Source organism: Hipposideros armiger, unplaced genomic scaffold (assembly GCF_001890085.2).
Source record: "Hipposideros armiger isolate ML-2016 unplaced genomic scaffold, ASM189008v1 scaffold_232, whole genome shotgun sequence".
In the NCBI taxonomy this organism is placed as follows: Eukaryota; Metazoa; Chordata; class Mammalia; order Chiroptera; family Hipposideridae; genus Hipposideros; species Hipposideros armiger.
Window position 1 is genome coordinate 2,442,447 of NW_017731582.1, and position 15,350 is coordinate 2,457,796.

General features: G+C 56.7%; 1 protein-coding gene and 1 long non-coding RNA gene across 3 annotated transcripts in view; one reads left to right on the plus strand and one right to left on the minus strand.

Annotated features, from left to right (window-relative positions):
* FAM131C (family with sequence similarity 131 member C) overlaps positions 1-12,986 on the plus strand; it is a 17,733-nt gene extending 4,747 nt beyond the window's left edge. Inside the window, exons 2-7 of one of the 2 annotated variants that reach the window (XM_019654853.1) lie at positions 6,925-7,040; positions 8,281-8,316; positions 8,554-8,647; positions 10,771-10,953; positions 11,215-11,334; positions 12,084-12,986. In XM_019654853.1, the coding sequence (XP_019510398.1) occupies positions 6,925-7,040; positions 8,281-8,316; positions 8,554-8,647; positions 10,771-10,953; positions 11,215-11,334; positions 12,084-12,367 (833 nt within the window). In that variant the 3' untranslated portion in view covers positions 12,368-12,986. The remainder of the gene's footprint in view (positions 1-6,924; positions 7,041-8,280; positions 8,317-8,553; positions 8,648-10,770; positions 10,954-11,214; positions 11,335-12,083) is intronic. The other variant, XM_019654854.1, reaches the window with a different exon arrangement.
* Positions 12,987-14,337: 1,351 nt separating this feature from the next.
* LOC109389424 (uncharacterized) lies at positions 14,338-15,350 on the minus strand. Its single transcript, XR_002125392.1, has 3 exons — positions 15,325-15,350; positions 15,118-15,189; positions 14,338-14,357 (listed from the first exon to the last, which is right to left on the minus strand). It is a non-coding gene; the product is annotated as an uncharacterized LOC109389424 (long non-coding RNA).

The window sequence follows — 15,350 nt, forward strand, 5'->3', positions numbered from 1 at the left end:
CACACACACACTCACACACACACACTCACACACACACTCACACACACACACACACTCACACACACACTCCTGAGGATCCTCTCAGGAGGTCAGCACTGGTTAGTGGTTGGAACACAAGCTTTGGAGTCTCAGACTGGCCTAGGTGTGAACTGCATTTCTGCCACTTTCTAGCTGGGGATCTTGCAGGAGTTACTTAACCTCCCTGAGTCTTAGTTTCCCCATCTGTAAAATGGGCCTAACAGTGCCCTACATTGCAGGGTTGTTATGAGGGTTAAACAATAGCTACTGGATAAAATGGCCTAGGGCAATACCTGACACATAGGTAATAGACAGTGGCAGCAGATCACTGCAGGCTAGACTTTGCCGATTAGGACTGCTGGTAAGGGAGTAGCCTAACACAGCTGAGGCCAATCTAGGCAGGCTGCCCGGAGGAGGTGAGCCTAGAGCAGGGTGTTCAAATAGGTTGGGCCACAGGATGGCAGAGGAAGTAGAAAGGAGCTGGTGTGTGTGGAAGGTCCTGGAGAGGAGCCCGTTGTCTTCCTCCATCCTTAGTTTGGCGTGGAAAGAGTGGAACCTCCTTGGGCAGCTCTGAGCTGCACCAACTCACTGCTGACCCTGGTAACCTGTAAGCAAATGTCCTGGAGAGTGGGGGGCACTCTGTCTACTTGAGGCTGGGCCTCTGCCAAGCTCAGAGGGATAGCCTGCTGACATGGCAGTGACTCACCAGGCCGAGAGGCCACGGGCTCACCCTGAGTGGCCTCCCATTGCAGAGCCCCTAGGGCTAGCTCCAGCCCTGGGGATAGGACCAAACGCATGGTGACCAAGACCTGTCCCTTGGTCCAGAAAGAGGATCTGAGGCCTGAGAGGGGAGAAGAACAAAGCAGATGTCGGTTACGGAATGCTTGCTGTGGCAGGTGTCTCCTCACAACAGCCCTTTCCAGATAGGAATGCAGTGTTCTCATTTCACAGATGAGAACCCTGAGGCTCACCGGGGCTGTGTCACAGGGCCACAGCCCTGCAGCTGGCAGTGAAAAGCTGGGATTTAAAACCAGGGCAGGGACTGTGAAAAGAATGCCTTGCCCGCTGTGTGCTCTTCAGAGCCAAGGCCAGAGCCTGGCACATGTGTGCAGCCCACACCTGAGGAGTGGCTGGCTGGAGGGACTGTGTCATGCATTCAATCACAGGAGTTCTGAGAAGCTTAGAGGGGAGGCTGCCCAGGGAGGGGCATCACGAGGGGCTTTGGACACAGGCTGCTTGCTCAGTTACTGTGGGGTTTCAAGAGGAAGTTGACCCTCTCTGGGCTGCTGAGAAAGATCAGGGTTCGCCAGGGGCCCTCCCTCTGGGGAGAGATGGCAACCATGATGATTAATGGGCTGGGACATGGAGTGTCAAAGGACAGCTAAAGGCGTGAGACGACTTGGAAGCAGGTGAGAGGAGCCTGAGTGGTTATGCTGCAGACTCACTGAAGAAACAGGCAGAGAAAAACAGTGTGGGGGCTTTGCAGCAAGACGGGTATAGGTTAGACATCAGGAGGAACTGTCTGGTGGTTGGACTCCGAAGCCGACTGAGGAGCTGGCGCGGGGAGGCAGGAAGCATCCTTAGTAAGCAGAGAAGCCCTGGGTGAAGCCTTGTCTTCTGAAGGAGACATCTGCATGACACCCCTCTCCTTGGAGGACCAAGATGGTCCCCTCCCGGTTGCCATGGCAACCAGAGGCCTGTCCTTTTGTGGCTAGGGGGAGTGGGAAAGGAAGCAGGTCTGAGAAGGGGCCTCAGACCCTGAGGTCAGGGGAGTAGGGTGTGGACAGAGAAAGTAAGGAGGTGCCTGCACCGCTCCCTTGGGAGAGGGAGGTGCCCACAGGAGCAGTGGCTAAGGGGCCCCTCAGCCCCCACCCCACATGAAATGCTGTGTTTTTCCAGTTGCCAGCGGTGGCGTGGCCATGGTCCCAGCTGAGCAAAAAGCAGCCTGTGATTTCACCCTGGGCTGGTTCATTACCTGATGTCTCTATGGCAACCAGCCTGTGACATCACGGGGCCAACGTCCTCAGGGGGAGAAGGCAGCTTTGGTGGAGGCGGAGACACATGCCCCTCCACTGAGCTGAGGGCAGGAAGGCTGAGGAGGGGCTGGGAGCCAGGAGTCCTACAAGTCCACCGTCACCTCCTTGACGAATGACCTTGTTCAAGTCATGTCTCCTCCAGGCGTTTGACTTCCTACCAGCTTCCTCTGTGTTGGGCTCCCCTGACTTCCTGTCTTTGGGTGCAGAGTTTTAAAACAGCCTCAGGTGATGGCCAGGGTCCCTAGAAATATTCCAGCTCCTTTCAAAGCTCCCCTGTGCAGCCTATAGCCAGCGCCACCTGTCTGTACCTTGGCAGCCCTGGCTTGTGCACACTGGAACCGAAAGAGCGATGACTTTCAAACTCTTCTTGACTGGAACCCATAGGACTAAATATATTTTGTATTGTGACCCAGTACACACACATAGCAAGTTCTTATCATTTTCGGCCCCGCCCCAGCCCCACAGTAGCCATCCCTCCCCAGTTATGCAGACATCCTCCCTCCCCAGTTATGCAGACATCCAGCGGGGGTGTGTGAGATGCTGGTCTCTCCTTTGCAGGCATCGCAAAGCTCTGCAAGTGAGTGTCTGGGAACTCCCTCATTTCACTTGTGGGGAGAAAGAGGTAGCCACAGTCAGAAGGGTGGTTGATGCTGGGGTAGCAGAGCCTGCTCCAGCCACTTTGAAGAGGGCGTCTGCACCCCCCATCCTCACCCTGACAATGGCTTTCTTCAAACCATGGGGCCCTTGTGCCTCTTTGTTCTCAATTTGGGACCCTAGTAGACAATTCCCGAAGGACAAAACAGTCTCCCTCAACTGCCCATTTCACAGATGAGGAAAAAGGAGACTCAGAGAGGCGAAGTCACTTGCTCAAGGTCCCACAGGGAGTAAAGACCAGAGCTCGGATTTGAACTGGACAGTCTGGCACCAGGGCCTGACCCAGCTGGCTGCGGAGCAGAGCCTGAAACGAGGATTTGGGTGCTACTGGTATATGAAGAAATGGAGAGAGCTGGAGCCAGGAAAGGGTGCCTGTCGTCCTGCAGGGGGCGACCTCAGCCTGGTCCAACAGAGGGCTCTGGAATGAAAGTTAAGCTCAGAGTGTTCTGATCCCAAACAAAGAAGCTGGGGTCCTCCTGCACCTCCACTCACTGGCTCAGGGCCACTCTAAATTCTCAGGTGCCCGAGGGCAGCCCACCTAGAAAGAGCCACAGGTGCTGCCCTTGGAAGCAGAGCACATGGGGAGGGGGCTGCGAGTGCACAAAACCAGGAGAAAGAGAGCCAAAGGGTCTGGGGGATTGGGTGGAGCTCCCGCTCTGTCCTCTAGCGCCCACTTCTTCCACGCCCTGTGAACACTGCCGCAAATCAAGCCCACTTCAGCCAGCTCCCCACAGCCCTGCCTCTGGGGTTGCCTGACGCCTCCCACCTGCAGCCCTCAGACTCCCCTGGCCACAGCTTCCTCCAGGAAGGTCCCCCTCCCCGCCCGCCTGCTTCCATGCCACGAGTGGTGGGAGCCAGTGACCAAGGCAGGACAGGCTGGAGGCTGGGACGCGTGTCCTGCCGCGGCCCAGACACCCCTGCTCCTCAGGTCTCTCTTCCAGACCCCATGGCTTTGTGCAAGCTGCACCCCTGCCTAGAACACCTTCCTCCCAGCACCCGCTCCTGGCCAGCTCCCCCATCAGCTCTCCTGTGCAGCCCGAGCCCACCAGAACTCATAGAAACTTCTTTTGTGCTTTGGAAGACAGTGAGTCTCCGTGTCAGACTCACAGGGCTCAGATGTAACTGATGGCCAGTTACAGCCGTGTGCCTTGGGCTAGTGGCTTCCCCCTCTGTGCCTCATCTGTAAAGTTGAGCGACAGATTCTTTCCTCTGTAGGTCAGTGTGAGGACTCAGGGCCGTCACACAGGGAAAGCTCTCAGACGGTGTTCTTATGTTTGAATGAGGGACTTTGGGCTGGTTTTTTTTTTATCAGACTGGGATCTCCCTGAGGGCAGGGATGAAGTCTAGTCCCACCTCTGTCCGCAGGTGCCTGCAATAGCTGGATGCTGAGTGGGTGAAGGGATGAATGGATGCATGGAAGAATGAATGAATGAATGAATGAATGAATATTGCTCAGATGTTCACATAATTGGGCTCTTCTTGATACTCAGGCCTCAGCTCTGAGAAGCCCTCTTCAGCTCCCTCCCAGTCATGCATCGCCGTGTTTTTTTCTTCATCGTTATTTTCTCTGTCTAATGGATCTTATTCATTTGTGAGTGTTTGGTTAATAGTCTGTCTTCCCCACTAGCATGTCAGCTTCATCAGGGCAGAAACCATCTCGGTCTTGTTCGCCACAATGTCCCCGGTGCCCAGAACAGTGCCTGGCACATAGTAGGTGCTCAGCTAATACTTTTGAATAAATGCATTCATCAAATGAGTGATAAGGGTGTTCCTAGTTATCCTGTGGAGGGGTGGAGTCCTCCTCAATTCAGCCCAAGAATTCAGTCAAGCAATCCCAGTTGTGCAATTCAGTCTGTTTATTCCCTCAGCAAGCCTACTATGCGCTAGGCCCTAGGATGCAGGGCCGATCCCTGCGCTCCCACACATAAATGATTTCCCTAGACAGCCAGTGCTAAATGCTGCAATAAAGGTAGGAATCCTGCCACTAATGTTGACAGAGCACCTGCTAAGTGCCAGGCAGGGTTCTAGGCTCCAGGGACAGAGCAGAGAGCAGGGCTGCCTGGTCTCTGCTCTCATGTGCTCACATTCACTGTGGGGAGAGGGATTGGACACTTAGATAAACCAAAATATCAGAGCATGATGACTGTGATGGGGAGTGAGTGGCCAACGTGGTGACAGGGAGGGCCGCTTTGAATGAGGTAGTCAGGTGACCTTGAGCTGAGACCTGAATGATGGAGGCTCAGGAAGATCTGGGGAAAGAGTGTTCCAGGCAGAGAGGACAGCAAGGACAAAGAACAAGCGTGGCCATTTGAGGAGCAGCAAGGAGGCCAGGGCAGCTGGAACAGTGAGCGAGGGGGAGGGGGGGGAATGAGATCTAGAATGGGAGCTGCTGTGTCGGGCCCTCAAGGCCGTGGTGAGGGGCTGGCTCTCCTGATGTGCGATGGAAGGGAGCCGGTGGCAGGTGTTAAGCAAAGATGCAGTCTCACCTGGAATGTCCTGTCCCTGTGCTGCTGGGTGGAGAGGGGACCGCATGGGTGGACAGGAGAGGACGCATTGGGCTGCTGGTCCAGATGAGAGGATGGGGGCTTCCTCCAGGGTGGGGATGGAGAGGGACACATCCGGAATAGAGGTTGGAGAGGGCCAGTAGGACTTGCTGGTTGATTAGACGGGTTGGGGACGGTTGATGGGGGAAGGCAGACTCCAGGGCAACTCCTGGAGTTTTAGTTGGTACAGCTGCGTGGACAGCGGCATCATTTTCTAAAATTGAGGAAGTGGAGGAAGTGAAATGCCTTTTGGGCATCACGTAGGGTGCAGGAAATTCAGTCATGAGCTCAAGCAGAATCGGGGCGGGAAGTGTAAATGTGGGCACCAGCTGCATACCGTGAGATCTCCTGGGAGAGAGAGAAGGTGAGAAGGGCCCAGGATGGTGATGTGGGGCAAGCAGCGGGGGCTGAGCAGGGAAGAAGGACAGAGCAGAGCAGCCAGCAAGGTGGGAGGGGAGCCAAGAGAAGGGTGTGGCCGGAGAGGGAGGGAGGGAGAGCGGGTGGGTGACGTCCAGTGTGTCCCTGAGAGGCCATTGAAGATGAGGCCAAAGTCACCTCTAAGCTTGGCCCCATGGAGGTTCTGGCAGCTTGCAAAGAGCTGTCTCATGAAAGGCTGCTTGGAATGGGTGGAGGAGAAAATGGCAGGCAAGGAAATAGAGGTCAGACCCAACTCTCTCTACATCTGGCCGTGAAGCGGGCAGGGGGATGGGCACGGAGCTGGAGAGAAGCGGGGAGCAGAAGGACTTTAAAGGGTGGGAGATGCTTGGGCTGCTTGGGGGCTGGGGGCTGACCCAGTGTTGAGGGCGCTCCATGAGGCAGGAGAAAGGAGAAAGGATGCGGGCTAGAGTCCCTGAGTGGGAGGAAGAGGCACTGCGGCAGGCACCATTGGATGGACCCGCTCAGTGGAGGAGGAAACACGGGCAACACAGGAGACAGAGCAGAGCACCTGGGGTGGAGAGCAGGCAAGGGACCCAGCCCTGGGGCGAGTGCACGGCTCTTCCTTTGTCACAGGAGGGAAAGCAAATATGTGGGCAAAATGCGGGCAGGGCAATACTCTGAGGTGGGAACAATGGGGTGATGCCTTTTGAAGGCTTCCGGGCCTCCCTGAGGGAGGGGGAGAAGCCAGCAGCAGGATGCTAGGAGGTGGGGTGCCAGTGTTAGTGGTTTGAGAAGGAAAGGCAGTCGACCTCAGCAGGAATCAGAGAAGCGGAGAAGGCCCTCTAGGGCGGTGTCCTGTGAGAGGCTGGAGCAGGTCCAGGCACGGAGCGGGCGGAGGGTTAGGGCAGAGGATTGAATCAAGGGCATCTGAGAAGGAGAGCTCTTAGCGTGTGCCAGGCAGTCTTAGCTGGGCCAGGAGAGAGGGGAGGACAGGAGGAGCTAGTAGTAAGGTAAATGGATTAGAGGTCTCCATGGGGTCAAAAAAAATGCTGGAACGTGGGTGCTAGAAATCGTGAAACTGGAGTAACAAGCAGACGGGCAAGTCATTCCCACCGAGGGGACCTGGCAGGAGGCGGTCTGGCTGGACTCCTTCACCTGCTGTGGGTTTGAGTCTGTTTTCTACAAAGTTACAATGGGTAATAAATAAAGTAATGCCCATGGCAAGGCTGGCCTGAACAAGCTTCATGAGCAAACGCTGAGTTTTTCTAAGTTCCTCCCCTGTGTCTTATTTCCAGATCTGTTCACAAGTGCCCACAAGGACTGCCCCCTGCCTCAGGGCACAGACCCCCTGAGCCCAGACTTGCCCGCCAGCCGCCCACCCAACATTGCTCCAGACCATGTCACTGGCAAGGTATCGTGTGCTCCCCACCTTTACCCCTGCCAATTCCTGGTTCCTGGGCTATCCCCTTACAGCTCCCTACAGAGAGCAGAAACCATTCCTGTCCCCTTCCCCTGCCCCCATTCCTGCCTAACTTGGCTACTTCTTGTGGGATTGGGGCCCCTGGGGTTTGGTATTCGGCTGAATGGAGGTGTGAGTTTGGGCTGGGCATCCAAGGACTGAACCAGGCCTGTTTAGAAAAGGGAGTCCCACCCTGAAGGGCTTCCGACTAAATTAACGCAGCCTTGCAAATAACAACTTCTATTCCCAGCCCACAACTCCTTAGCCTGCACTCCCTGCTGGAGAGTAAAAGGAACAGGGCCCTCAGTCCAGCTAGATTAGGAAGAATCTGCTAGGGGTCTCAGATCCTGCTGCGTGATTTCCACCCCTGCCCCAGAGGCTGTGGCTTTGAACCTATCAGTTGATAAAATTACCTTTTTAAAACATTCCGAGCACATACCGCATGCTAAGCATTGTCCTAGGCACTTTGCCTATGTTATGTCACTTAGGCTTCACCACGCCTGAGAGGTAAAGGGCATTGTCCCATTTTGCAGAGGAAGAAACTGATGTTCTGAGATGTTAAGTCACTAGTCCAGGGGTCAGCAAACTTTTGAGAGGGAAGAGCCGCCAGGGGTCGGCAAACTGCAGCTCGCGAGCCACATGCGGCTCTTTGGATACGTACATGTGACTCTGAAGTAAAGTTGAAAATGAAAATAAAACTAGCATAGTTTCATTTATAAAATTTTTAAAGGGTATTATTCACCTAATGGTGATGATGTAAAAATATATTTATGGCTCTCAAATAATTTTTAAATTGTTGTGAGGGACAGGATTGGCTCTTCCAGGGGTTGGCAAACTTTTGAGACGGAACGTACCCAAAGAGCCGCTGCATGTGGCTTGTGAGCCGCAGTTTGCCGACCCCTGCACTAGTCTAACGATACCCAGGCAGAATTGGCAGAGTCAAAACTCAAACACAGGTGTGATCTATCCCCTTCACCCACTGCCTCTCCTGGCAGAGCCACCTTCCCTCCCTACCCACCACACTTCTTTCTCTGTATGCCAGGGGACACCAGGGCACAAACCATGAGTAGGCAGACCCCAACCTCAGGGAGCAGCAAAAGGCGGAGCCGCGCCTCCACCCAGGACTCTAAGACTCATGCCACCTGCTGGCACAATGTGCCAAGCCCTGCCTGATCCTCTTCTCTTATTTTAGGACAAACAGATGGATTTCTGTTGGGATCCTTGGCAGGTCAGTGCACTTGCCCATGCCCCAGTCTAGCCAGCCTGGGCACACAGTCCTGCCAGCCTTGGGGAAGGCGTCCTGATGAAAACAGTGGGGTGGGGTGGTCCTGTGGGAGTCGGCAGCATCACCCTGGCCCTGCCCACTGCCCAGGGGCCCTGGGGAGAGTGGGTAATGGGGATGTAGTGGTGGGGGGGACATGTCGGGCAGGTTTCCTCACCTGCTCACTCTTCCTCCCTCCTGCAGAGGTGCTTCCAGACCACTAACGGCTACCTGTCTGACTCCAGATCCTGCTCCAGCAACTACAACGTGGCAGCCTTGGCCACCTCGTCCCTTGTGGGTAGGTGCCAGCCGCCCTCTCCTACCCTTGGAGTTTGCACTGTCCACCCCGGACGCTAGCTTTGGGGGGCAGGGGCGGAAGCAAGGCTGAATTGCAGCGGGAAGGATTGTGGCCCCGCGGCGTTGCCATTTTCTCAATGCCAGGCTCCGAGCTGGGTTCTGCAGGGAGTAGAGACCTAGCACTCCCGCCCTCATGGGTTAGATGGTTGGGCCTCCAGGAGCTCTGAGGAATGGCCTGATTTTTAAGATGTGTGCCTGGTATGGTCTCTCCGCCTGTTTACAACAGATGCCACCATGGGTTGGGGGAGTGATTTACTGAGGGATTTTCTCAAGGGCAACCTGTTGGAGTGAGGCGAGAGGCCTGACATCATATTATTCCATCCGTCAGTCACTGCTGGCCCCTGGGGAGGACCCGGCCCACTCTTGGCATCTCTGGGTGAGGCAGCTGCCATCAGCTAAGGGCAAGTCCCTGGAGAAGGGCGCAGGTGTGAGCACTGGGGGTTGGGCACACAGGCCAGGAAAGGGACTCTGTCACAGCATCTGCCTGGGTGGCCCACAGCCTTCTGGCCCATTCTCAGCGGTCTCTTTGTTCACAACTTTGCTCAGTGCTCCAGGGGCTCGCATTTGATTAAGTCCCTTCCTTGCTGTCCTCTGTCCCCACACTTGCCTATGCTGTTCCCTCCGCCTGATACCCCTTCCCTCCACCTCACCTGCCCTTCACGGGCCACTTGAACCGCCTCCTCCCCAAACCTCCTCTGGTTGCCAACGCTCCCCAGCTTGGGGCAGGGGTCCTCCTCATCTCCATCTTTTCCATTTTCTCACAGTGGTGCATCTCGCGTGTCCTTTGTGGATGCCTTGTCTTTCTTTCTTTCTTTTTTTTTTCTTTTTTATAGCTGAGCCATCCTGCTACCTGTTGGCAGCTCAGCGGCTGCTCAGCTCGGGCTGGGCATCGAACCGCTGTTGCTCAGAGCTCAAACTCTTGAGCGAGCTCTTAACCAACTGAGCCACTCGGCCGGCCCTGCCTTGTCTTTCTTAAATATCGCCATTCCTCACAACATGGCTCTGGGGCCTCGGCGACTCCCAGATCTGCTCTCCATCTGGTTCAAGGAGATGCTGAATCCTTCTTGACAACCCTGTCAGTTTCCACATCCAGCTGGTTTGCTCCTAAGAACGCCAGGCCCTCCGCCCCATCTGCCCAGCCCTTGTCCTTTCTCTTTCTGGTTCCCTTTAGTGTCCCTGAATGTCCCCCCGCCTCCATCCTTGGCCCCTAAGTCCCTAATTAGGATGATCTTCCTAAACGACAGATCTAACCTGCCACTCCTCTGCTTGTTATCCTGCTGTGGCTCCCCGTTGCCATATGGGGAACATAGGTGCCCTCAGCATGGCTCTCTCAGCCTCTAGTCTGGACCCTTGTGGGGCCCCCAGCCGCTTTTGCCACCCCAGTCCCAGTAACCCTGGAACCCACCAGATTCTTCCATGCCTTCGTCCTCTTCTCATCTCTGAAATATCCTCCAATCTTGCCTTGATATGTCCAACCCAGCCTGTCTTCAAAGCCCACCTCCAGTCTACCTCTTCCAGGAAGCCTTCCCTGCCTGCTGCACCCCACGCGGGTCTCACCCTCAGCAGAGCTGGCACTGGCCGAGGCACAGGGATGCTCTCTCAGAACTTGTTAACTAATGGAAAAGGGGAGAGCTCAGTGGCTCTTGAGTGGACCCTGGAGCAGATACCCTTGGACAGAAGGGTCTGAGCTTGTCATAAAGGGAGTGGGGTGTGGCAGGACTGAGGAAGAAGCACCAACGGAGCAGGAACAGTGATTGGGAGCAGGACACTGGGAGAGCTTGGGGCCTGGAAGTGGCAGGGGAGCATGTAAGTGAGGGGGCCTTAGGACTGGGGGAGGGCGTGGGGCGGGGAGTGGGCACGAGGCATTGGCTAGCATGAGGGGTTGGATAGGTACAGGCCATTGGTGGGTATGTGGCTTTGAGAACACGGGGCATTGGCTGCGTACAAGGTACTGAATGTACGTGGGGTACAAGCCATCGGAAGGGCCTGAGCTACTGGGGGTCCTGGGGCTCTGAGCTGGGCCTTGTATCAGGGCAGTCACCTGACTGCTCTCAATGTCCCCAGGGGTGGTACAGAGCATCAAGGACCATATCACAAAGCCCACGGCCATGGCACGTGGCCGCGTGGCACACCTCATCGAGTGGAAAGGCTGGAGCGCCCAGCGGTCAGACTGGACACTGTCCCCAGCCGAGGATGAGCATTACTGCTGCCTCCCAGATGAGCTGCGGGAGGCCCGTTTTGCTGCAGGTCAGTGGGGGACAGGGCAGCTCGGGGACCAGGACTGCCCAGGGCTGTGGTCCTCAGGGGACACAGCATCACCACACAGGCATTGTCTGGGCACGGACAATGGCCTGGGATGGCTGGGGCATTAGGTAGGTACTCCGATCACTGGGGCCTGGATGGACGGCCCAGCTAACTCTCAGGCTGTCAAGTGCCAGCCATCCTGGCACTGCCACCCCCCACCCTGTCTCATGCCCCCGCTGAATTGCGTCCCACTGTCCCCCACAGGGGTCGCCGAGCAGTTTGCCATCGCCGAGGCCACACTGAGCGCCTGGTCCTCGCTGGACGACGAGGAGATGCACCCCAAGAACAGCCTCCAGGACATGGTCCATCTACAGGGCACTGCCCGTGAGTGGGCGCCGGGGTGGGGTGGGTGGAGCAGAGCTGGTGCTGGAGACCCACCCTGTGACCTCAGACCAGCCCCTTTTCCCCTCAGCTTAGCGTCTTCATCCGAAAAGTGGGACTGGTGATCCTTGCCCGACCCGTTGCCCAAGAAGCGCCAGGAGCATAAAAGAGATGATGATAGTAATAATAATCGATGATATAAATTAAGGGCTTACTGCGCTAAGTGCTTTATATGTGTTATTGCACTTAATGCACACAACTGAGGAAGTAGGTCTTCCTATGTGTACCTCTATTTTATAAGTAAGGGAAACTGAGGCACTAACAAGCTTGTCCCAGGTTACACAGCTGGAGGCCCCCGAGCCAGGATCTGAACCTTAACACCAAGCACCTTCCTAGAACCCAGGGCTGCTACGGAGGGCTTCCCCGAGCCTGGGTTCCGCGTGCAGCCTGCATACCCGTTTTCTCATTGAATCCTCCCTCTGACGGTGAGGGGAGGCAAGGCCTGGGAAGAACACTGGTCGTCCCAATTCTCAGAGCGCAGGAGGGTTCCATATGGAGCCTACGCTTAACTACTCTGCTCACTGCTGCCACCACTCCGGTCACCTCCAGGGAGAAACTGGGGCTCAGAGAGGTTCAGTGACTTGCCTAAGGTCACACAGCTTGGCAGTGACGAAGCAGGATTTGGAGGCTGGTCTTCCTCCCACTCACACACCAGGGCCCCTTCCCTCACCGCTCACCCTTTGGTCTTCCAGGCCTGGAGAGCATCTGCCTTGACGACGGTCTCCCGAGCAGCCCCTCGCAAGAGGACAGTCTTCTGGCCTTCTCGTCCCCTGGCCTCTCCCCTGATGGCTGGCCCTCCCCCGAGGAGCCCCCCATCATGGCTGCTGCCCCACAACCCCCCAGCCCCAAACAGCAGCATCGGCAGCGGCTGCCAGGAGGCCCAGGGCCCGAGGGTGGGGCCTGCCTGCAGGGCTCCCTGCCCTCGGTGGACAGCGGCTCCCTCTCGGAGGAGGAGGACGAGGTATTCTATAACTGAGGCGGGGCCGTGTGGCCTGTATCCTGCTCACACTGTGACCTGGCCTGGCGGGTAGCCTAGGTGCGTCAGGACAGCAGGTTGGGCTGGGCCTCTCTTGATCCCTCAGGGCTGGCATGGGGTGGGTGAGGCAGAGATGGGGGGCAGCATCTTTGTGGACCACTCTGGGCCTCTGTGGACCTTCCCCAGCAGCGGAGCCATAATCCCCCTTCTCCCTTCTTTACTCAGCTCAGGTGGGTACTTGACCCCACCAGGGTTTCTACCGTTAGCGAGCTCGAGGACTCGGCAGAGTCCAGGGCAGGCCGCCCAGAGGAGCCAACAGGCAGGCCCGCAGGCAGACAACCACAGAAGGGCCTGGAGACCCACCCGGAGTGGGCCCTGAGGACCCTGCCTTGACCCGGGTCTCAGTCCCTCTCCCCCTGTCTCTGTACTTCTGCCCCCGCCCCCATCAGAGGTGGGGTAGGCTCCTCTGGTAGCTAAGCATCTGCTCCTAATCTGTCATCACAAGGATACCTGTCTCCGTGGAGCGTCTGTCCATCTCGCATTCTGAACCCTGGTGCCCCTGCTCCCCCTCTTTACACCCTCCCCCTATCTCCCTGAAGGTTCTCTGAAGACATTAAAGTGGTGGATTCACCCTGGATGAACTTGGCCTGGTCTCTGCTGGGGAAGATGTGTCCTCGGGGTTCCTGGGGGGATGTCTAGGGAACTTAGGGGAGGACCCCTACTCCCAACACACATACAGCTGGTCCATGTGCGGCCACCCAGCTGGGAAAGTCCCCATGGAGGCTGCCCAAGGTTCCGTGGACTCCCTGAGGAGCCACTCTTGGGGATCCCACTTTATCAGCCCTGACTCAGCCAAGGAGGAGGCTGGGGCTAGGATGAAGGTCAGTGAGCCACCGGGTACTGCCTATACATGAGGACGAGCATCATAAGACCTGGTGGGAGACCCCCCCCCATATCTCCCTGCCAGGAAGGGGGACATGAGGAGGAGTGGGAGACCAGGGACCCAGGCTTGCAGTACCCATGTGACCCCAAGGAACCCCAAGAGCTCCCTCAGGGCCAGCACAGGTAAGGAGCTGAGATGAGGGATGAACCGTGGCTCTGGGGAATGGCTTTATTTTTCTCAGGAGCCTCTGGTTGGGAGTCAAACAATGCCTACAGGGTATCTGTGCCTGCCCTTGGTGACAGCATACACCAGTCTCTTCTTTGGTGAATTTGGTAAACGTTCACTGAGCACACGCTATGTACTGGTTTTCTGCTGTCTCCCATTCTGAGCTCTGTCTAGGGTGGGATTTGTCCTTCAAGCTATGTAGCACTTGACCCGCCCAGGATGCAACGTGGTAAATATGGGGCCTTCTTTGGCGCTGGGACAGAGCTGCCTGCTTTGCCAGGGAGTTGAGCTGGGCTGGAGGGGAGAGGTGTGTTGTGATGGGGGAAGGGAAGCAGGCTGTCTGCCCACTCTCCTTCCCCAGGGCAGCGCTGCGTTTCGTCTTTCCAGGCTGGCTCACTTTGGGGCCGGCGGGTTTGTCAGGTTGGAAATTGCTTTCTTCAACTAGAACAAAGAAAGAGGGTATTTTGGAGGGAGGGTGTAGCGGAGGCTGAGAGCAGGGGCTCCAGTATTGCTGATTCCCCTCAGGGTTGATTCCGGGGTGAGTGTTAAGAGCCAGTGCCTCCACATTGCACAGATCAGATCATGGAGACCCAGAGACTGGCAGGCCTGACCACTGGCCGCGAAATAAGGTCGGGGTAGCGGAGCCCAGTGGCCACTCTGGGCCAGGAAGTGGGGCTCATCAGAATGCCATGGGGCCCCTCCAAATTTGGACGGGAGGATATTGGTGCCCTCCACCTCCCCCAGCCTGCTCAAGCGTGGCTCCTCTACTTTGCTCTGCCCTTGGGACCCTGGTACCTCCACCCAAGACACCGAGCCCACAGCTCTGCCCTGAGACGTCACGAAGAGGGACTGAAGGTTCAACAGCTCGAAGAGGTTGTGTGCCTGGAGGAGGGGTTGTTAGGAAACACTGAAGGACAGGTTGCACCCACCCCACCCCTCTGGCTTCCATTTCTCCCTAACCTGAGGGCTTTGAGCAGAGATGGGGGCCCTGCCCAGGGCTCTGCCCAGCGGTACCCTCACCCCCATGTCTCAGCCTCGGAGGGAAGAACGCATGCTGGTGGGTAAGACAGGGACCTGGGCCGACAATGTCCAAAGTGACCACCAGGGGTCGCCAGAGTCCACACAAGGGACCAGGGGCAAGGCCCCCATTATCCAGCATCATTCAGCATCATCCAGTGGCACAGAGAGGTTGGGACCACTCTTAGACCCCCAGCCTGCTTCTGCCCCTCCCCATCCTCCCCATGTTTCAGGCTCTGTGTTTGCAGGGGTGCTGGGTATCAGCATTCAGAGCGATTCAATAATTTGCCCAAGATCACACGGAGAGAACATGATGGATCTGAAATTGAAACCCATGTGTGTCTTGATGCAAGACATAATTTTAACCACTGCCTCTCTTCACCCGGAGGCTTCTATTGCCCACTCCCTCTTACTTCTCTAGTCTCTGCATCGTCTCAACAACCCTGGGAGTGAGGCTCAGAGGGGGCAGGAGCTGCTGTGTCCGTTTTGCAGATGAGGAAGCGGACCCAGGAGGAACAGAGGGCCACACTGTGTGTCAGGGAAGCCAGAGCCGAACTTTCCCTCTCGGCTCTTCCCCTCTACCCCAGGGTCCTTGTCTGCCCCGTGCCCAAATTCTCCCCGTTACCTGGTGCAGGGAGGTCTCCGGGGACAGCTGCAAGGTCACTGGCTCCATGGGGCAGCCCCCAGCCAAGATGTCCTGGAGACACTGTTGGGAAGGATTACGGGGCCTGGGCCAGCCTCCCCCTTCCCAGGCTGCCCCTCTCAAACCCATAAATCTGCTCACAACCCTGCTGACCCCCACCCCCTCCCGATACCCTGCATGAATACTCACCTGGTGTCCTGGAGCCCAGGAAGGTG